The sequence below is a fragment of the Dendropsophus ebraccatus genome, chromosome 11 (genome assembly GCF_027789765.1).
Source record: "Dendropsophus ebraccatus isolate aDenEbr1 chromosome 11, aDenEbr1.pat, whole genome shotgun sequence".
NCBI lineage: Eukaryota > Metazoa > Chordata > Amphibia > Anura > Hylidae > Dendropsophus > Dendropsophus ebraccatus.
In genome coordinates this window covers 48268617-48292163 of record NC_091464.1, presented here as the reverse complement: position 1 = coordinate 48292163, position 23547 = coordinate 48268617, and the positions used below count along the sequence as shown (strand labels likewise).

General features: G+C 44.1%; 1 protein-coding gene across 1 annotated transcript in view; it reads left to right on the top strand.

Annotated features, from left to right (window-relative positions):
* LOC138767805 (zinc finger protein 585A-like) overlaps positions 1-10268 on the top strand; it is a 37719-nt gene extending 27451 nt beyond the window's left edge. The window contains exon 12 of the mRNA XM_069945583.1: positions 8641-10268. Coding sequence (XP_069801684.1) covers positions 8641-9570 — 930 coding nt within the window. The 3' untranslated portion in view covers positions 9571-10268. The remainder of the gene's footprint in view (positions 1-8640) is intronic.
* Positions 10269-23547: the final 13279 nt, after the last annotated feature.

The following is a 23547-nucleotide window of genomic DNA, read 5'->3' as shown; positions in this document are numbered from 1 at the left end:
CACTCTACTCATATTCGACAGGCTGGGCTAAATGTATGCATTAGGGCTGGTGGTCCAACCCCGGATCACCAAACCTCCTTATTAGCCTAGGGATTTAACTACAAACTGCATGGAAATGGCGCTTAGGATGAAGGTTAGGGACTTCCCTTCCTCCTTAGCGTGCTCCCTGTGCTATAGGAACATATCAGCAGGTTAGATTTCTTTTAATTTGCTGTATCTGCTTGGATGAGGCCTCAAGACAAGGGGGGAGATTTATCAAACATGGTGTAAAGTGAAACTGGCTCAGTTGCCCCTAGCAACCAATCAGATTCCACTTTTCATTCCTCACAGACTCTTTGGAAAATGAAAGGTGGAATCTGGTTGCTAGGGGCGACTGAGCCAGTTTCACTTTACACCATGTTTGATAAATCTCCCCCAAGATGATTTGCTGTGAAAAAAGGCCATTTGGCCCCAGGCATTTTTGGGGGGGAAAAACGCGCAGCCAAATATAAGCGCCCCTTCACACTATGGAATCGGTGCTCAGTTAATCCTGCCTTCTATTTGTTTGAACGGGAGGGCTTGACATGTCAATTCTCTGAGCGGAGAGGCACCAGCCCTCACATTCAGATAGAAGGAAGAATTCGCCACCGAGTCCACACGGGGAGGTGGTTCCACACGGAATTTCGCCGCTGATTCCTTAGTGTAAACAGTCCCTTAATTGAGAGTCAATAGGGAAACAAAAAAAAAACACCAGGAAGGTTTTTAGCTTGTTTGCAAATTTTATCAAATAAAACTTAAGTTTTCTCTCTGCCTTACAGGTAAGGTTAGGTGGATTAGTACTAAAAGCAGACAGCAAGCTACAGAGAAGCCAGGAAAGGGTTAACCTCAGCTCTGAGCGTGATCTAGGAAGCCCAGGGAGGAAGACAATACAGGGGGACAAGGGGGAGGAGGGGCAGTGACCACACTGTATAGTGACTATCCCCTCTGTCCTACTAATACACGGAGCAGATATCCACCATTACTGACATGAGGGAAGGAGGAGACGTGTAAGATGTCTCCCCCGTCCTGTCAGCCTGATACGCCGCTTACATTACTGCAGCCTGAGGCCCCTATTCAGAGAGGAGATGTTTCCGGGGGAGCGTGTTGTGCACGGACCGCTGCTTCCTCTGTGTCCTTCCAACATGTTTTGCTGATAACAGAGGAGGAAGTGCAGGCGGCAGATGATGCAGGAGAAGAGGAGCTGACAGGGACGCCCCTCACATCCTTACTAGAAGCCCCCGGACTGCACTGACAGGTGGGAGATGTCATCTGCCCCAGTGTCCTGTGAGGAGGAGACAATGGGGACAGTTCTGTCACTGCCCACAGCCACCAATCACAGCGCAGCTTTCATTTCTTACACTGTCACATGACCCCTGAGCTCTGATTGGTTGCTATGGGTGACAGGTAATAAGTCTGTCCAGTGGTATGTGTGGGAATAATGGTGGATATTGTGTATAGTGAGTGGCCATAGAGACCTGATATGTCCTGCTACATTCCACCACCGCTGCCTATTCTATCTGCTTCTGGAGAAGCTGGGTGACAACGAAACTGGCGGCCATTGCAGCTCTTCCAGGTGTGGTCCATCACCCAGCCTTCCTGAAGCCTCATTATTCAGTGATCCATCCTCACAGCCTTAGGGAGTGTTCATACTACACAATCCGCACGGATTCCACCGCCTGCCCCTGCGCACTCTCGCTCACATCTCCGCCCATCTCCATTCTATGGTCAGGCGGATTCTGCATTCCCATAAAGAATTGACATGTCAATTCTTTAGGCGGGCGGTGGAATCTGCCTGTGCATAGAATGTAGTCTATGAGACAGCTGAAATGCGAGCAGCGGAGCAGAGACCCATCTGCAAGGTCTGTGCAGCACAAATGTTATGATTGGTTCCATTTAAAGTGTAAAGTTTTTTAGTTTTTTTTCTTTTTAAAGGACAACTCCCACGAAAATTTTTTTTAGCTTATTTAACACACATTACAAAGTTATATAACTTTGTAATGTGGTTAAATACCCGGTCTGGCCCCCTTCCCTCACTTTCGGACCCCCGACCCCCCCGCCCGGAAGTTAAAGAATATATACATTACCTATTACGATCGTCACGGTCCTCTTCTCCCGGGCGGCATCTGGTGACGACGACGTCAGAGCCGGGGGGCGGTCCGGGTCTTCTTCCTCCTCGGCGTCTTCATAGAGAGTGAATGGGACGGAAAAGGCTGCTGGTGCACATGCGCACCAGCAGCCTTTTCATTGGCTGGAGCGCATCACATGGCTTCCAGCTTCGTCAGCCCTGATTGGCTGAGGTTGCTGGAAGCCATGTGATGCGCTCCAGCCAATGAAAAGGCTGCCGGTGCGAAAGCGCACTGGCAGCCTTTTCCATCCCCAGGACCCGGAAATCAGAGACATCGCTGGACGGCGGTGACGGTGAGGCGGACGGCGGGCGAATGGAGTGGCGATCGTCACCGGAGGGATGGTGAGTATGGTGTCTGTGTGTGTCTGTGGTTTTTTTTTTTGGGGGGGGGTCCCGCGGGAGTTGTCCTTTAAGATTAGAAAATATTGATTAAAAAAGTTTTTGAAAATACAGCCATTTTATTCCAGAAATAACACCACACTTGTCCCCAGTTTGTGTATGGTATTGCAGCTCAGTTCTATCATAGTGACTGTACCACCAGGCCCAGACTGAAGCACTGGAGGCGGGCCGACCCCCCCTTAGTGGGAGGAAACCCTAGCCCCTCTTTGATAGGGTTCCATTGATTCTAATGGAGTCACGCCATGGAGGGGCTGGGATTTCTTCCCACTGGGGGTAGGTCGGCCAGTGCTTCAGCCTGGGCCTGGTGGTACAGTCACTTTAAAGTGAATGGAGCAGAGTTGTAATACAACACACAACCTGTGGACAGGGGTGGCACTAGAAAGCAGCCATGTTTTTTTTTTTTTCGTTCTTGATAACCCCTTTAATTATTTAGAAAAGTGCTCAATGGAATACTCCTCTAAAGAGATCAGCAATAAGTGTAAGTAAAGTGCACTGTGTGTATGGAGGAGAGCTGTGTGTAGGTAGTATGAAGGAGACCTGTTTGGAGGTAGGCAGTATGGAGAAAACAGGTGTGTAGTTAGTATGGAGGAGACCTGAAGGATTGCTGAGGTATGTAGTCCAGTTATACATGGGCACATTTTTGTGTCCATGTTGGCTCCGCAGTCCCAGTGCGATACAGATGACCCAGCGTTATAGCTGTTAGTTTGAATCTGAAACTGTGGCGTATTATACCCTTGTGAAACAGGTCTAACCCGGAACTGCTCACAGCCTTACCTGCTATACTACAGCTTTAGGGGTATTGACAAGGCACTGGACAGATGACACTATACCACACCAGTGCGGCACTATACATTGTATATCATTACTTTTCATGACTAAATATGCAATCCATGACTACATATATGGATGTACATATACTATTTGTAAGATTTTCTTTACCGAGGGACACTGTGTGTGCCACTTTATACTGAGGGCACTAGGTGTATAGCACTATATACTGAGCAGCCCTAGGTATATAGCACTATATACTGAGCAGCCCTAAGTGTATGCAACTATATACAGAGGGGCGCTAGGTGTATGGCACTATTAGTTAACAGCGTGGACCTAGCAATACCATACAGACTTTATGTGCTCTGTATTCCTCTATAATTGGGACATGACTCTTGGAGAACACAATCCAAGCCCCTGACCACCTTTACCTGGCATTGCCATATGTCACTATGCGGTGTATTATGCATACATCATGCTCTTGCTCTAAATCTTGTTTTCCCCTTGGTATCTTTAGGTACAGGACTTTCACGGCTAGAGTTCTCTTTAAAAAAAAAAAACAATAGTCTTCTTTGCCAGTGACCCCACAAGGATGGAGAAGGAGAGAAGACACATGGCGGGAAGGATATTAGACCTCACCCTAGAGATAATCTACTGGATAACGGGAGAGGTGAGAGTCTCACATAACGTCACTTGTGTCTCTATTAAGAAAGCAGGAAAATGATTTTAAAGGGGTCATTCACTGTATATGATCAATTCATATACAGACACTCTGGTGTTGATTTTTAATATAGGCCTAGCGGCATTAGTATCAGCCGTAGATGGGATGTGCAGCCGTTCCATTCTCTCCAGTTCGTATTTTAAAGGGGTACTCCAGAGACTGAAAATGTTTTGTTTCTGCTTTTTTTCTAATACATAGTTTTAATAAAGTTACATTCCGTTGTAAAAATAGACTTTATAAAAAAAAGTGTAGTTTTTTTAATTTATATACTTCTGATAACTGGAAGCAGTATGGGGCGACATAGCACAAACAATAGCCGTGCAGTTCCTGCCATATACAGAGCAGAGTCCAGTTCCCTCCATGTGAGCGGAGGTGACAATCACAGCTCACTGTTCAGAGGCTGACAGACCCAGTAATGTAAATTTATTAAAGCAGTGTAGTTCTAATGTATTTTAAGCCCCATTACCATCTTCATAGATGGTATACTAAAGTAGGCTGAACCATGTGTCAATGTAGATAGGAAGATGGATTTCCACTGCCCAAATCTTTGTTCTGTACCCCCTAAGGAACACATGAACGTTTGGCGGTCTTGAATATTGATGTGTATGTGATAATTTGGCTGACAGTTATTAAAGGTGTATGGGCCATCTCTGTAGTAATCAGTGTCACCATACACAGGATTGCAAATTGGTGAAGAAGGGGTCTGGTGAGTGTGTGACGCCCCCTGGTGTCAGGTCAGGAGGCTGGAGCAGGACCCAGAGCCCCATCACCGAGCCTCCACCTCAGTCACTGATACATGAGCAGAAGATTCTAGAACTTACCTCCAGGATCACTGAGCTGCTGACTGAAGAGGTGAGCAATGCTGCTGGGAATGCTGGGACATTATACAATAACACCAAGGGGTGAGGGGTCTGGAGGATAATTGTATCATTGTCTGTGTCAGGTTCCTATAAGGTGTCAGGATGTCTCTGTCTATTTCTCCATGGAGGAGTGGGAGTATATAGAAGGACACAAGGATCTGTACAAGGATGTCATGATGGAGGATCAGCAGTCCCTCACATCACCAGGTAAGAGGAGAGGCAACACTAGGGTTATGGATCTCCTGGATCCCCCATCATCTGATCATCACATATATACAATGTATTCACTCACTGTGATTATTTCCTATAGATGGATCCAGTAGTAGAAATCCACCAGAGAGATGTCCCCTTCTTCTATATCCCCGGGATTGTAAAGAGGAAGAGGAGGCAGTAGATATCCCACTGGATCATCAGGTACATGAAGCTGGGATTTCTTTAAATATTCTATAAAGTAAATTAATTAATTTTTAAGAAGAGATATGTAATATTGGGTGTATAATACATTTTTTTTTACAAATATGAAGATACTGCATGTATGCAGATTCACAGTAAGGACAACATTAAAGTTTCACTGTCGTGAATTTTTTTTTTTGCAGAAATCAATAGTCCAGGCGATTTTAAGAAACTTTGTAATTGGGTTTATTATCCGAAAAATGCATTTTTATCATGAAAAAGCAGTTTGAAGCTCTCCCCCCTGTCTTCATTGTTCTCCTATGGAGAGAGCTAAAGAAAAGACCAAAACAGGACAACAAAGAGTTAATCTACAAATCCCTCACGGGATATCTCCTGTGACAGTCACCAGTGACCTGTCTGAGCTCAGATTACAGCTGTCACCCAGCTCCGTGCCTGTAATCCTCTGTTATCTGCTTTCTGCTGCTAACTCCCTCCTTCCTCCTCCCCCCTCCCCTCTCCCTAGAGCAGACAGGGTACGTCTCCTGCAACAAGTCACAATTTTCAGATTTTTCAGAGTGGATGAAAAAGAGGAAGGAGGGGGGGACCTGGGAAAAGGCTTTTTATATGCAGATAATGGCAGATTTGGCTAATAAACCCAATTACAAAGTTTCTTAAAATCGCCTGGACTATTGATTTCTGCAAAAAAAAAAAAAATACGACAGTGACTCTTTAAAGTACGAAAGTGAACACTCTGTGGCTGGAGGGAAAAAGGTTCAATCTTCAGCAGAAGTAAAAGTCTTCTTTACTTTAAAAGCTGTGATGTTAGTAAGCAGAGTTGTCCACTTCAGGATCAGCTCCCATCATTTCATGTGACATAGTAACATAACATACAGTACATGTATATTATTTCTGCCTGATCATCCCCAGAGGAGACCCTTCTTCCATTATGGGAAATTCAGTTATTCCTTAGTTTTTTTTCTTAATGTGAATATAGTATAAACTAAGGTTCCTATATTTTTTTCCAGGTCCTCAATGTAAGATCTTTCCAGGAAATGACAAGTGGACTTGAAAAACCTATATGGGAGTCAGAGAATGGTAAGATCCCTCCATAAATTTTGCAAATGAAGTTTGCTTATAACATTCTACCTGCTTTACAAAACATGTAGTCCCTATATACAATGCTCAAACAATAAAGGGAACACTTAAACAACACAATATAACTCCTTTATGAAATAACCATGTCCAGTTATGAAGCAACACTGATGGTGAATCAATTTCTCCTGCCTTTGTGAAAAGTGGAACAATAAACAGGTAGAAATGATTGGCAAATAGCAGGACAGCCCCTATAAAGGAGAGATTCTGCAGGTGGTGACCACAGACCGTTTCTCTGTTCTCATCCCTTGTGGCTGTTTTTCTGGTTACTTTTGCATTTTGTCATTGCTCTCGCCCACAGAGGTATCATGAGGTGGTGTCTACAACCCACAGAAGGTGCACAGGTAGTGCAGCTCATCCAGGATGGCACATCAATGCGAGCTGTGGCAAGAAGGTTAGCTATATCTGTCAGCACAGTGTCCAAAGCATGGAGCAGATGCCAGGAGATAGGCCAGTACACCAGGAGACGTGGAGGGGACTGTAGGAATGCAAAAACCCAGCAACATGACAACTACCTCCTCTTGTGTGCAAGGAGAAGTGGCAGAGCCCCTTAAAATGACCTCCAGCAGGCCACTAATATCCATGTATCTGCTCAAACTGTCGGAAACAGACTCTATAAGGGTTGGAATGAGGGCCCTGATGTCCACAGATAGGCAACCCCTAACACCGTACAGGGCACTTGGCATTTATCAGAGAACACCCATATTGGCAGATTCGACATTGGCCCCCTGTGCTCTTCACGGATGAAAGCAGGTTCACACTTCGCACATGTGACAGATGTAACAGAGTCTGGAGCCGTGGAGAGCGATCTGCTGCGTGCAACATTCGCCTGCATGACCAGTTTGGCAGTCGGTCAGTAATGGTGTGGGGTGGCATTTCTTTGGAGGGCCGCACAGCCCTCCATGTGCTCGCCATGTAAAACCATATGCTGGTGAGGTTGGCCCTGGGTTCCTCCAAATGCAAGACACTGCTATACCTCATGTGGCTGGAGTGTGTCAGCAGTTCCTGCAAGATGAAGGCATTGAAGCTATGGACTGGCCTGTCCATTCCTCAGACTGAATCCCATTGAGCACATCTGGGACATCATGTCTAGCCCCATTCACCAACGTCACATTGCACCACAGACTATCCAGGAGTTGGCGGATGCTCTAGTCCAGGTCTGGGAGGACATCGCCACCTCATCAGGAGCATGCCCAGGCGTTGTAGGGAGGTCATACAGGCACGTGGAGGCCACACACAATACTCATCCTCGTTTTGACTTGTTTTAAGGACATTCCATCAATGTTGGATCAGCCTGTAGTGTGTTTTCAAGTATTAAATGAGAATATTTCATTCATTCAGATGTAGGATGTGTTATTTAAGTGTTGCCTTTATTTTTTTTGAGCAGTGTACTTGCTTATCTCTTTCCATCGTATTCATTGGCAATGGTAGAATGTGATTCTAAATGGCTATACAGAGTTAAAGCTTTTATGATACTATGAGAGACACAGCCTTTTCCATATGAATTTACGTTTTAGAGCCTCAGTTCTAAACTTGTGGTAGTTGGAACTCTTGATGTGCATTTACCAGTCAATAGGAGGCATTGGTGTCCATGTAAAGGATACATAATAGAGACATAAGGGTTTGGTTATAGGTAGTGTTGAGTGAACCTGTCAAAACGTTCAGATTTAGCAATGTTATCCAAACACAAATGCTCGACATATAAACTAATTTTAAAATGGCTTGTATCTACTTTATGATATATTAGTTTTAAGAAAAAATTCTATTCCTTTTTTCCAGGTGAAGATTGGATAAGCAGCTCCCATGAACATCTTCTTTTACCTCCCTATAATCAAGTAGAAGATAATCTATTATATTCTGGCGTAAGCAGAACAGGATATATGATAGGTGAAACTTGTACAAGTTCTGAATATGCAGGACATTTTGAAATAAAATCGCACACAGGGGAGAAGCCATATTCATGTTCTGAATGTGGGAAATGCTTTAGTCAGAAGTCTTGTCTTGTTAAACATGAGAGAACTCACACAGGGGAGAAGCCATTCTCGTGTCCTGAATGTGGGAAGTCTTTTAGTCAAAAATCAAATCTTGTAGAACATCTGAGAACTCACACAGAGGAGAAACTGTTTTCATGTACAGTATGTGGTAAATGTTTTAAGCATAAATCAAGTCTTAGTCAACATCAAAGAACTCATGTGAAGTTGAAGGCCCATTCATGTTTGGAATGTGGGAAATGTTTTACTATGAGAGCAAATCTTTTAAAACATAAGAGAACGCATACTGGGGAGAAGCCATTTTCATGTGCAGAATGTGGGAAATGCTTTAGTGAGAAATCAAGTCTTGTTAAACATGAGAGAATTCACACAGGAGAGAAGCCATTTTCTTGCTCAGAATGTGGAAAATGTTTTACTCAAAGATCAAATCTTGTTAAACATCTGAACATTCATACAGGAGAGAAGCCATTTTCATGTTCAGAATGTGGAAAAAGTTTTACTACAAGATCAGATCTTTTTAAACATAAGATAATTCACACAGGGGAGAAGCCATTTTCATGTTCAGAATGTGGGAAATGTTTTGGATTGAAATCAGGTCTTGTTAAACACCAGAGAGTTCACACAGGAGAGAAGCCATTTTCATGTCCAGAATGTGGGAAATGTTTCACCGATAGCTCTTATGTTGTTAAACACATGAATATTCACAAAGGTGTGAAGCCATATCCATGTTCAGAATGCGGAAAATGTTTTACTATGAAATCAGATCTGTTAAAACATAAAAGAACTCACACAGGGGAAAAGCCATTTTCATGTTCGGATTGTGGAAGATGTTTTAGTCAGAATTCAGGTCTTGTGACCCATCAAAGAATTCACAAAGGAGAGAAGCGATATTCTTGTATGGAATGTGGAAGATGTTTTATCCATAAATCAACCCTTATCGGCCATCTGAAAACTCATACAGGGGAGAAGCCATTTTCATGTCCCGAATGTGGGAAATGTTTTAGTGAAAAATCAAGTCTTGTGGAACATCGGAGAACTCACACAGGAGAGAAGCCAAATTCATGTAAAGTGTGTGGGAAATGTTTTACTCATAAGTCAAGTCTTCTCAAACATTTAAAAATTCATACAGCGAAGAAACCATAGTCCTGTTGGTTCAGGATTTGTGAGACATAGGAAGGCTCACTCTGGAGAGGAGTGAATGGTGCAGCTCTTAAGCTCCATTGTAAGACCTGCTGCCTCAGGATATATGGAACTTAAATCCTTAACTTTAAAACCAAATAGCATTACTATTCTAGCCTAATTCGGCTGGGTTTGGACTAAAAGGGCTGTGCCCCGAAATTCTTACTATGAAATTACAGCATGACTAATGAACTAAAGACAATATGATATTAATGAAACTATATCCTGTTCCTGTCTATGAACTGTCTGCTAAAACTCATGTTACATGTGAATATTCACAAATGCTCTCTGAAACTCGACTATCACCCCTGATAACCTCAGTACATGTGTATCACTTCTGCACCAAAAGGCCATATACTGCGTCTGGTGAATTATGACAGCTGAAATGTGTTGAGGGAATGAGGCAAAGATGGGTACTAAGGATGGCACTCTCATAGGCTCAATACCAGCAGTGAGTTCCCAAAAAATTACCTTGCCATCACTGATTAAACTGTTATTCCAGAATAAATAATTTTTTAAAACCTCCTGCGTGTATTGTTCACATAAACAGACAGGTCCTAGGTCCTTCCATGATGTTTTAATCATGGCGTCATGGAAGGTCTCAAGGGTAAGAGCAATAGGAGTTTACCAATAAAAATTTGCTTGCAATAGGTTTATATACAGTATATATGTATACTGTGTGTTGCAGAACTGTGTATGTATGGTCTGTACATGCAAAGTAACTGTGTTTTTATCAAGCTTGCAGAGACCTTGTGTGTTTAGTGTCATAGAAAAAATTAAAAAATAAATGGTACTCAATATAACAGGCAAATTTCTGTGTCTGTATTAAATCCACAAGTCCTAACCCAAGTGTAGGTTTGATGACTGGAATTGAAAGCATACAAAGTCCATTTGATCCTGTTAGTTCATTTATCTAGACCTGCAGGCTGCCTGGGACTTGTTACATACACACAGAAATGTAGCCACATTATATACACACAGAAATGTAGCCACATGCTAGTGTGTGTGCATAGATAAACAATATTATGCAGAGGCCACAATTTAATAATAAATAAATTAATTAACACTTACCTGTGTCCTAATAGCTATATATATATATATATATATATATATATGTATGTGTATATATATATATATATATATATATATATATATACACCAAACAGACTGACTGTGTCTTTTGGTCCTGACCTAAAGTCATCAGCCGCTGGGCGTGCATCATTACGTGTAATGGCGATGTGTGAGTGATGACTTAGTAAAGAAAATAATAAAGTTCTTACACTACCTCTGCCTGTCACGTTTTTTTCACCTAGAGACCCACATGAGCCCTTATTTTTTGCTAAACCAATTTTACTTTGCAATGACAGGCATTATTTTTCCATAACATATGCTGCGTAAACGGGAAAAAATCATTTGCGCTGTCAAATTGAAAAAAAAAGGAATTTGCTTTGATTTCGGGGAGTTTTGCATTTACGCCGTTCACCCTATGGTAAAACTGACTTGTTATGCATGTTCCTCAAGTCGTTACGATTACAACGATTTGTAACGTATAACTTTTATAACTGATGGCCTGTAAAAAATTCAAACCATTGTTAACAGATATATGTTTCTTAAAATCGCTCTATTCCCATGCTTACAGCGCTTTTATCCTTTGGTCTATGGGGCTGTGTGAGGTGTCAGTTTTTGCGCCATGATGTGTTCTTTCTATCGGTACCTTGATTGCGCATATACGACTTTTTGATCACTTTTTATTACATTTTTTCTGGATTTGATGTGACCAAAAATGCGCAATTTTGCACTTTGGAATTTTTTGGCGCTTACGCCATTTAACGTGCGAGATCAGTAATGTGGTTAATTAATAGTTTGGGCGATTTATGCGCGCGGCGATACCAAACATGTTTGTTTATTTGTTTATTTATATTTATAAAATGGGAAAAGGGGGGTGATTTGGACTTTTAATGGGGGAGGGGATTTTTTATTAATAAAAAAACATTTTTACTTTACTTTTTACTTTAACTAGATGTCCCCCTGGGGACTTGTATATAGACAGCACTGATCTCTCATAGAAATCAATGCTGTGTATATACACAGCAAAGATCGATCAGATCGGTGATAGATTGCTATGGCCTGCTGCAGGCCATAGCAATCTATTGCCGAGCCGGGATCAGCGTCATTCCGACGCTGAGGCCCGGCACGGGCAGAAGAACGGATTCCCCCCCCCCGCGCGATCGCAGATCAGTCCCACTAGACACCAGGCATGTGTTTTTCTAAGCATCTAAGTGCAGCCCAGTGAACACCCCATGGTGTCGCTAAGGGGTTAATGACCAGGCTCCTTTTTCAAAATCTGACCTGTCTCACTTTATGCGCTTATAGCTCAGTGATGCTTTAACGTATGCTAGCGATTCTGAGATAGTTTTTTTCCTAACATATGGTACTTTATGTTAGTGGCAAAATTTGGTCACTGTCTTGTGTGTTTTTTGTGAAAAACATCAAAATATCATGAAAAATGTAAAAAATTTGCATTTTACCAACTTTGAAATTCTTTGCTTCTAAAAAAAGAAAGTCATATCACATAAATTAGTTAGTAAGTCACATTATCAATATGTCCTCTTTATTCTGGCTTAATTTCGTAAACATATTTCACTTTTTTAGGGTGTTACGGGGCTTAGAAGTGTATCAGCAAATTGTGAAATTTTCATAAAATTTCCAAAAACTGATTTTTTTTTTTTAGGGTCCAGTTCTTTTTTTTTAAGTTGATTTAGGAGGCTTGTATACTGGAAACCCCCATAAGTGACCACATTTTGGAAACTAGACACCTTAAAGAATTAATCTAGGGGTATAATGAGCATTTTAACCCTACAAGGGCTGGAGGAAAGTATTCACAATTAGGCCGGAAAAAAAATGGAAAATAGAAATTTTCCAATAATATATTTGTTAAGATTAAAGTATCTCATTTTCATAATAAACATGAGAGAAAATGCACCCCAAATTTTGTAACTCAGGTTCTCCTGAGTACAACGGTACTGAAATACGGTAGTTTGAAATTTCTCAATTTTCACGAGGCACAGGGGAGAAAACTCACCCCAGTATATGTAACGCAGGTTATCTTGAGTATAACGGTACCCCATACGTGGGCATAAACCACTGTATGGGCACACAGCAGGGCTCAGAAGGAAGGGAGCGCCAATTAGCATTTTCAGTGCAGATTTTTCTGAAGAAGTTTCTGAGCGCCAGGTGCGTTTGCAGTGCCCCTGTAGTGCCAGCAGAATAACCCCCCCCCCCCCCCCCAAACTCACCCCATTTAAGAAAGTGCACCCCTCACAGAATTCATCTTGGGGTGTGGTGACCATTTTGACCCCACAGGTATTAGAGGAAAGTATTCAAAAGAAGACAGTAAAAATGAAAAAATAGAATTTTTCCAATAATATGTATGTTTAGTTTAAAATTTCTCAATTTCACTAGGAACAGGGGAGAAAAAGCACCCCAACATTTGTAAAGGAGCTCCTGAGTACAATGGTACCCCATATGTGGGCATAAACCACTGTATGTGCACACAGCAGGGCTCAGAAGGGAAGGAGTGTCATTTTAGTTACAGGCAATATGTGAGTGTTTACTGGCTATCTGGGGTGGTAATGGACAATCTCGGGGTGTTTACTGGCTATCTGAGGTTGCGACAGGCAATCTGGTGTGGTTATGGGCAATCTGGGGTGGTTACGAGCAGTCTGTGCCAATCTGGGGTGGTTACGGGCAATCTGGGGTGGTTACGGGCAATCTGGGGGTGTTTACTGGCTATATGGGGTGGTTACGGAAAATCTGGGGGTGTTTACTGGCTATCTGGGGTGGTGATGGGCAATCTGGGGGTGGCGACGGGCAATCTGGGGTGGCGACGGGCAATCTGGGGTGGCGACGGGCAATCTGAGGAGGCGACGGGCAATCTGGGGAGGTGACAGGCAATTTGGGGTAGCTACGGGCAGTCTGTGGCAATCTGTGGTGGTTACGGGCTGTCTGCGATGGTTACGGGCAAGCTGGGGAGGTGACAGGCAATCTGGGGTGGTTACGGGTAATCTGGGGTGGTTACGGGTAATCCAGGGCACTTGACTTTGGTGACGGGTAAAAAAGTGTCGGCACCATTTGGAACAAGCGATCAGTGGTATATAGTATATACCGCTGATCGCTTGTACTGGGACCACACCGGGTGGTCCCCGATCATTGCCCCATGATCTCTGCCACCTCCGGTGGTGGAGAGAATGGAGCTTTGATCATTTTTAGAAATTCCATCACTGTGAACAGAGTCTGTTCACAGTGATGGTGGCGGCCATCTTGGATCAGCTGGCCGCCCAGGGAGGGGAGGATCAGTGACCAGTTCACTAGGGTTAATTCTGGGGACAGGGGGACATGTTCTCATCTCCTCTCACCGTGGATTCACTGTGAGAAGTGATGAAAGCGTTCAGCTGCGCTGGCAATGTCTGTTACCGGTGGCCGCCGTTATATTGGTAATAACGGCGATCGCCGGTGAGGGGACTGGCCGGGACTGAGCCCACACTCTGCCCCAACCCCTCAGCTACCTCTGATAGCTGAGAGGAGGGGGCTGCAGGCATTGCCGATGCCGCTGCACTATTCTGCACCATCGCCATAAAGAGCTGATGGCAGCAGAATAGAGCCCATTAGTGATCGCCGTAAAAATCCGTATCAGCGGTCACTAATAACATAATACATGTATTCTCTGGGTCACTACGGTTACGGCGATACCACATTTGTATAGGTTTTTTTTAACTATTATCACTTTGGCGCAATAGAAACTATCTTCCTAGCCAAAACCCACAAAAACTGTTGCCACATTGCAAGATCCATAGCGTTCTTATCTTTTGCGCGACAGAGCTGGTTTGGGACTTATTTTTGGCGGGAAGATCTGTAGTTTCTATTGATACCAAGTTTTATATGTATATGACTTTTTGATCTCTTTTATGATGTATTTTCTAAAGTGGATTGAAAAAAAAAAAACTATTCTGGTACTGTTTTTTTTTTTTTTTTTAAAGCGTGTGTCATGCAATATAATTATTGATATAGTTTTATAGATTGGGTCGTTACGGATGTAACGATACCAAATATGTATAGGATTTGTGTTTTTGATCACTTTTATGTCACGTTTTATTGGGTTTAGGGAATGTAATGCATCTTTATTATTGGGGGGGGCTGGGGGGGCTATGTTGTGTTTGGTGCACTTTTTTTTTTACTTTTTTTTTACTTTTACACTAGTGTACATTACTGTACACTAGTGTAAAATACTTAAATCATTGATACAATACATTGCAGTACCTGATGTACTGCAATGTATTGTATCATGCCTCATGCTGACAGGCAATAGCCACAGCCACCCCTGTCAGCATCAGGAATCTCCATGGTGACCCCGGGGACCTTCATTAAGACCCCGGGATCACCATGGAGACATCGGAGGACCGGACGGCGCCGCGGGACATCGCGATCACGTAAGTGACCCACGGCCCCGACCGGGACCCGTTAGATGCCGCTGTCATGGTTTGACAGCGGCATTTAACAGGTTAAACTGCGCGGAGCGGAGAATCCTCCGCTCCGGGCAGTTACAGGAGGGTGTCAGCGGTCACACTGACCGCTGATCCCCTGCCCTGCAGCTGCCGCCGGGCGGTAATTTATTCCGATGCGCCCGCCGTTAAAAGGCGTACGCATCGGAATAAAGCCCATTAGTGGCCGCCGTGAAAAGGCAGCATGGCGGTCACTAAGGGTTTAAATCAAGGGGTGCAGGACATTGCTAACTATGCATCATGTAGCCCTTGCTGCATGATAATTGAGGTGTGCAATAGGCTCAGTAAATGAGCGCCAATCTAGCAGTTTGGCGCTTGTTTACTATAGTGTTTGGCCTGTCTAATACGGCATTTAAGGCCCTATTACACCAGCAGATTTTCTGACAGATTTTTCTGAGCCAAAACCAAAAACAGACTATAAACATAGAACAGGTTATAAAGGAAAGACTGAGATTTTTCCTATTTTCAAATCCATTTTTGTCTTTGGCTTAACCCTTTCCTGACCCCGCTCTGAACCACCGCGGTCCCGGGTGCCTCATGTAGCCCGGGGCCGCGGCTATTAGCGGGCACAGTCTGATCGCCGTGCCCGCTAATAAGGTAATCAGATGCAGCTGTCAAAGATGACAGCTGCATCCGATTACCGGATCCAGCGCTTCCCTGGTCTCTAGTGGCGGAGATCGCTCCCCTGGGACGTTGTCCCGGAGGCGTAATCTCAGTGTGTGGTGCCGGCCGGGGTCTCCGGCAAGATGGCACTGATCCCGGCTCGGCAATCGTTGGTTTTTGGCTGCGGTAGCCGAAAGCAAACGAGTGCCTATCTCATCGATCTATGCTGTGTAAGTATATACAGCATAGATCAATGAGTGATCAGTGCACTTATACTAGAAGCCCCCCTGGGGGGCTTCTAGTATAAGTGTAAAAGTTAAAACAAAAGTGATGTTATTATTAAAAAAGCCCCCTCCCCTAATAAATCAGAATCACCCCCCTTTTCCCATGTTATAAATAAAAATAAATAAATAAATAAACATGTTTGCTATCGCCGCGTGCGTAATCGCCCGAACTATTAATTAATCACATTCCTGATCTCGCACGGTAAATGGCAAAAGCGCAAAAAAAATCCCAAAGTGCAAAATTGCGCATTTTTGGTCGCATCAAATCCAGAAAAATTGTAATAAAAAGCGATCAAAAAGTCGCATATGCGCAATCAAGGTACCGATAGAAAGTAAACATCATGGCGCAAAAAATGACACCTCACACAGCCCCATAGACCACAGGATAAAAGCGCTATAAGCCTGGGAATGGAGCGATTTTAAGGAACATATATTCGGTAACAATGGTTTGAATTTTTTACAGGCCAACAGGTAATATAAAAGTCATACATGTTACATATCGTTGTAATCGTAACGACTTGAGGAACATATATTTTTCCATAGGACACACGGCGTAAAAACGAAACCACCCCAAAGAAAAACAATTGTGGGTTTTTTCAATTTCACTGCGCATATAATTTTTTTCTGGTTTTGCAGCATATTTTATGCAAAAGTTCAGCCTGTCATTGCAAAGTACAATTAGTGACGCAAAAAATAAGGGCTCATGTGGGTCTGTAGGTGTGAAAATGCAAGTACCATGGCCTTTTAAGCACAAGGAGGAAAAAATGAAAATGCAAAAACGAAAATTAGCCTGGTCCTGAAGGGGTTAAAAAATCTGTCAGATAATCTGTTGGTGTAATAGGGCCAGTTTACATGCCCTGTGGGCTTGAGGTCATTGAGCTGGCATCAGGTAGAGGTGATACAACTCTCATACTGCTTATCTGTGAACTGAAAAAGGATTTATACTCCAGCTCATGTGTCATAAAGGAGCAAGCAGAAAGAGAGTCTGTCCACTGCCTATAAGGCCAAAATCTGCCATCTGGGTGCCCCTTTACAAATTAACACATATGATTCACTAAAGAGCCCTTTACACAGGGAAATTGTCAGCCAGGAGCGTTGCAAGAAGTGATCAGCTGAGGACCAGAAAAATGACTCATCTCTGGCTGATCATGTCTCCTCCAGAATGATTTACAGCCAGAGGAGGCAGGGTTTTAAGAAACAATGGCTGGACGGTAGAGACGGAGCACCGCACTAGGTAAGTATGCTTTGTGGTCTGAATAGTGACAACACGGATAAATATTTATATGGGTGCTGTCATTTTACATGGCTGTGCCGCTACTGTCCTTCATGCAATCTTTGATCCTCCAATGACCTCTGTTTGTGCTCTCCCCTTGTTCACTCCTCACTCAATGGCCTCCAAAATTACTCCGGAGCTGCCCCCATACTCTGGTACAGACTGACCTCACACATCCAGCTCTCCCACATCATCAAGAACAATTTGAAAACCCATCTCTAGGCTACAACCTACAGTAACTCTGCACCACTCATTGATCAGCTGCCACCTCACCTACTCACTCCCCTTGTAGTTTTGTTAGTTAGAGTGGCCTCTATGCCTATGTACCAGTCTGTCATTAAAGGGTTATCCAGCGCTACAAAAACATGGCCACTTTTCCCCCTACTGTTGTCTCCAGTTCAGGTGCAGTTTGCAATTAACCCCTTAACGACCGTGGGCGTAAGTGTACGCCCCGAAAACCCGTGCCTTAACGCAAACAGGTGTACATTTGCGGTTTCCCCGATCGCTGCGTGTGAAAATAATGTATAGCAGACCATCCCTGCTTGTCAGCACGGGGGGTGATTAACCCCTCCCGTGCTGACGATCGCCGCTATTGGCTGATCAATTCAGATCAGCCAATAGCAGCGATCTGCAGCTTTCCGGGTCATCGATGACCCGATGGCCCGGAAAGCAATGGCGGTCGGTGCTGTCCGAGAACGGCACCGACCGCCATTACTGTTACAAGTTATGGTGGTCACGGTGCCACGTCCCGATCGCCGTGACCGGCCGGCCGATCACGGCGATATAAGTACCCCATGAAGGGGTTAAATACCTGCTTTGGACACCTCAGCTAGGTAGCTGAGGTGTCCAGAGCAGGTATTGACCCATACTCACCTGATCCAGCGTCCCGATCGCGTCTTCCGGGTTTCGATCGCGTCCTCGTCTTCGTCCGCGTCTTCGGCTTTTTCCAGCGGTCCCCTTCGGTAATCATCGGCTCCAGCATCGTCAAACTTCGGCTTTTTCCGGAATTTGCGTTCTACTGCCCCCTAGCGGCTGATAAGTGTATATAATACACATATCAGTAGCTATAGGGTTGAAGAAAGGTGTTTTTTTTTTGTTTGTTTTTTCCAATTTTTTTTTTTTTTTTTTTCCGCACCCTATCGCCGCTGAGTGCTGATCAGCATCGCACGTAAGTGCGCCGCTAATCAGCAACTCCTCCTTTTTGGCATAGGGTGTTTTTTTCCTATATCCTACAGCCACGGTCTGCTGATAAGTGCCGCACATAAGTGCGACATTTATCGGCAACTCCTTTCTTGGCGTAGTTTTTTTTTTATACTTAATGTTAAAAAAACATGTAAAAAACACCATTACACTCCACGGAATAAAGTTTTACACTAGACCACTACACATTTACATACCCCATATACCATTCCCCGTATAAAGATGGCCCCCAGGGTGTTTTCGGTGTCGGACGCATACGCTATTATTGCCTCTGACACCGAAACAGCCAGTGAGGATGAATGGGGGGGATCCTTCTTTCCTCCATTCATCCTCATCATCCAATGACGTATTTGGGGGTAGAGTAGCGTACGCTGCCCCCCAGACACGTCTTTTCCGCCAGTACCAACACAATAAGAGATGACGGTATGGCGTGAAATTCTCCAAACTCTGTGAGCGTACCTCAGGGTACACTTACAGATTTAGGGTACGTGCACACTGTGGAATGGCGAAGGATAACCCTTTGTGCATTCCGCAGCTGGCACCCACCGGCGGACTGATGCGGGCGCGCGTCTCCGCCCGTGTCATAGATTCCATTCTATGCACGGGCGGATTCCATCGTCCGTCCAAAGAATGAATACGTTGGACGGAGAGCGGAATCCGCCCGTGCATAGAATGGAGTCTATGACACAGGCGGAGACGCGCGCCCGCATCAGTCCGCTGATGGGTGCCAGCTGTGGAATGCACAAAGGGTTATCCTTCGCCATTCCGCAGTGTGCACGTACTCTTAGAGTGTATGAAGGAAGGGACACCCGAATCCACCCCAGATGCCCCCAGATAACCCCCCCCCCCTCGGAGTTAGTGGGGAGATCATTCGGGAACTGATCTTCCCACTGCTGGATAAAGGTTACCACCTGTACGGGGATAACTTTTATACCAGCACCCCCTCTTCCGGTCCCTCGCTGCCCGAGTTACTGTAGCTTGCGGCACGATCCGAAAATATCAGAAGTAGTAAAAGAGCCCTAATATTTAGCAGCCATGGAGCGGCCCCAGCGCTTCTGGATATGAAGGACCCCGTATCGCACCAGGACAACATTTTCCAGGTGACGTCCCCCACACTGGAAAACAGGAGACCCCAGAAGAAGTGCAGAGTGTGGCGTAACAGGGAGAACAGGAAGGACACCATTTTCCAGTGTAACACCTGTCCTGATCGCCCCGGCCTCTGCATACTGGATCGCTTCAAGGCGTACCACACGTCACTGGGGTTCTACATTGTCTAAATTCCTTCCCTTATTCCTATTTCAGGGGTCACGTTGATCCAGGGATTATTCTGATTGCCATTATGGAGTCGGGAAGGAATTGTTTCCTAGTGATGAGGCTACTGTCGTCTGCCTTACAAGGGTTTTTTGCCTTCCTCTGGATCAACACAGGTTGCATTTGATGGACACCTGTCATTTTCAACCTTATAAACCAATAATTGGCCTAATACCCCCAAATAAATTAGAATGGTCCCTTTTCCCCAGCTAAGTAGGTATGGCCGCCATTCCCATTAGAGGATGCCATGATGCAATTACAAAGCCTCTGTTCGGCCAGGACAGTAGAAACCCCCCACAAGTGACCCCATTCTGGAAACTACACCCCATAAGGAATCTAACAAGAGGGGCAGCGGGGATATGGCCCCCTGGTGACGGCCACATTTTGGACGTGAAAATGAAAAAAAAATTATTTTTTATTTTCACGGCACATGTTCTACATATGTGCCTGTTACCAGTGGGGTCCATATGCTCACTGCACCCCTTGTTAGATTCCTTATGGGGTATAATTTCCAGAATGGGGTCACTTGTGGGGGGTTTCTACTGTCCTGGCAGCACAGGAGCTTTGTAAATGTGACATGGCCTCCATCCTCCATTCCAGCCTCTAAATGGCGCTCTGTCCCTTTGGTGGCTTGCCCTGTGCCCATATGGCACATTATGTCCACATGTGGGGTATTTTCGTACTCAGGGGAAATTACCCTACACGCTTTGCGTTTATTTTCTTTTTTAACCCCTTGTGGAAATGGAAAAAAATCAAGGCTAGACCAACATTTAGTGTAATTTGTTTAAAATTTTTACTCTAAATCATTGATCTTGTCTTGATTTTTTCATTTTCACAGGGGGCTAAAAAATAAAAAAGCACAAAATTTAGAGGAATTTCCCCTGAGTACGGAAATACCCCACAATGGGACATAAAGCGGCATGCGGGTGCAGGGTAAGCCTCCAAAGGGAAGGAGCGCCATTTGGTTTTTTGAGGCTGGATTTGGCTGGAATGGATTTCGAGGGGCCATGTTGCATTTAAAAGGCCCCTGTGTTGCCAAGACAGTTGAAAACCCCCACAAGTGACCCCATTATGGAAACTACACCCCTCAGGGAATGTAACAAGGGGTGTAGTGAGCATATGGACCCCACTGGTGATGGGCACAAATGTGGGACAATGTGGCGTGAAAATGAAATATTACATTTTTTACACTATAATGTTGGTGTAGCCTTGAATTTATCATTTTCACAAGGGGTTAAAAGAGAAAAAAACACAAAATGTGTAGAGCAATTTCCCCCGAGTCCGTAAATACCCCACATGTGGACATAAAGCGCCATGTGGGTGCAGGGCAAGCCTCCGAAGGTAAGGAGCGCCATTTGGATTTTGGTGGTTGGATTTGGCTAGAATGGATGATGAACGCCATGTTGCATTTACAGAGCCCTCGTGCTGCCAAGACAGTGGAAACCCGCCACAAGTGACCCCATTCTGGAAACTACACCCCTCAAGGAATCTAACAAGGGGTGCAATGAGGATAGGGACCCCTTGATGACGGGCACATTTGTGCCGTGAAAGTGAAAAAATGAAAATTTTTACTTTCACGTCACATTTTTCCACATTTGTGCCCGTCACCAGTGGGGTCCATATGCTCACTGCACCCCTTGTTAGATTCCTTGAGGGGTGTAGTTTCCAGAATGGGGTCACTTGTGGGGGGTTTCCAGTGTTTTGGCAGCACGAGGACTCTGTAAATGCGACGTGGCCCTTGAAATCCATTCCAGTGAAATCCAGCTTCCAAAAGCCAATTGGCGCTCCTTCCCTTTGGAGGCTCGCCCTGCGTCCACTTGGCACTTTATGTCCACATATGGGGTATTTCTGTACTCGGGAGAAACTGCGCTACATGTTTTGTGTTTTTTTTTTCCTTTTATCCCTTTGTGAAAATGAAAAATTGAAGTCTAGAACAACGTATTTGTGTAAAAAATACTTTTGTCTTTTTTCACGCCATATTTTTGGGAAAATCTGTGAAGCACCTGTGGGGTCCAGATGCTCACCGCACCCCTTGTTACATTCCTTGAGGGGTGTAGCTTTCTAAATGGTGTTCCTTTAGTGGTGTTTTTTAGGTTTTGGCACCCCAGAGCCTCTGCCAACCTGAAGTGGTACAGTCAGAAATGACCAAATATAACAGAGCCATTGAAATGCACTAGGCGCTCCTTTATATCTGAGGCTTGTGGTTGCGTCAAATAGCGCAATAGGGCCACATATGGGGTATTTTTATAAACTGCAGAAACGGGGCAATAAATATTGGGGTGCATCTCTCTGGTAATAAGTTTATAATTATGAAAAATATTGGATAACAATAAAATCTCTGCACAGAAAATTAAAATTTTAAAATTTCTTACACACTTAGCTTTTATTTCTGTGACTCCCCTAAAGGGTTAAAACACTTTCTGGATGTGCTTTTGCAGAGTTTTGGGGGTGTAGTTTCTGAAATGGGGTGCTTTGTGGGGCTTTCTAACATACAGTCCCCTCAAATACACTTTAAACCTGAACAGGTCCCTAAAAATATCTGATTTTGAAATTTTACTGAAAATTTGGAAATTTGCTGCTAATGTTTTATGCTTTCTATTGTCTAAAAAAATGAAATATAGTTTAATAAATGCCGCCAACATAAAGTAGACATATTGCTAATGCTATTTATTATATAATTTATGTGGTATAACCATTTTCTGTATAAGCAGAAAAGTTTTAAAGTTGGAAAAATGCATTTTTTACAATTTTTCATGTTATTTTGTTTTTTTTCATAAAGATTCGTTATAAGTATCGACTCCAATTTACAAGAAATGTGAAGTACAATATGTCACGAGAAAACAATCTCAGAATTAGCCGGATAGGTAAAAGCATCCCGAAGTTATTAATGAATAAAGTGACACTGGTCATATTCATAAAATTTGCTCCGGTCCTTAAGGCCATTTCAGGCCTGGTCCTTAAGGGGTTAAGCTCCATTTACTTCAATGGAACTGAGTTTCAAAACCCCACCCAAACTAAAGACAACAGTAGGGGGAAAGTGGCCATGTTTTTGTAGCGCTGGATAACCCCTTTAAGTTTATTCATGTAGTTTTTACACATTCTGCATGTGTAAATTCTGTATGTGAATAGTGTTCTGGAATCAAGGGTGCTTTAAAAATAATATATTCTTCCTCAGACCTATCCTAGTTGTATGTACACTGCATAATATATAGTGTGAAACCAGAGAGAGAATCTTGCAAAGGGTTAACTATTAATCCAGGGAGCCCTGGGTGAGAGACAATGGGAGGAAGAGTACAAAGAGCAGAAATCCCCAATTAGTGGGCTGCTGTTTGGAACATAACATAATGTGTAAGATGTCTCCTCCCTTCCCACCCCCCACCCCCGTCCTCTCAGCCTGATAAGCCGGTTACATTACTGCAGCCTAAGGCCCCTATTCAGAGAGAAGCTTGTTTCCGGGGGAGCGTGTTGTGCACGAACCGCTGCTTCCTGTGTGTTCTCCCACATGTTTTGCTGGTGACAGAAGAGGAGCTGTCAGGGACGCCCCTCACATCCTTACTAGAAGCCCCCGGACTGCACTGACAGGTGGGAGATGTCATCTGCCCCAGTGTCCTGTGGGGAGGAGACAATGGGGACAGTTCTGTCACTGTCCTCACTGCCCACAGCCACCAATCACAGCGCAGCTTTCATATCTTACAGTGTCACATGACCCCTG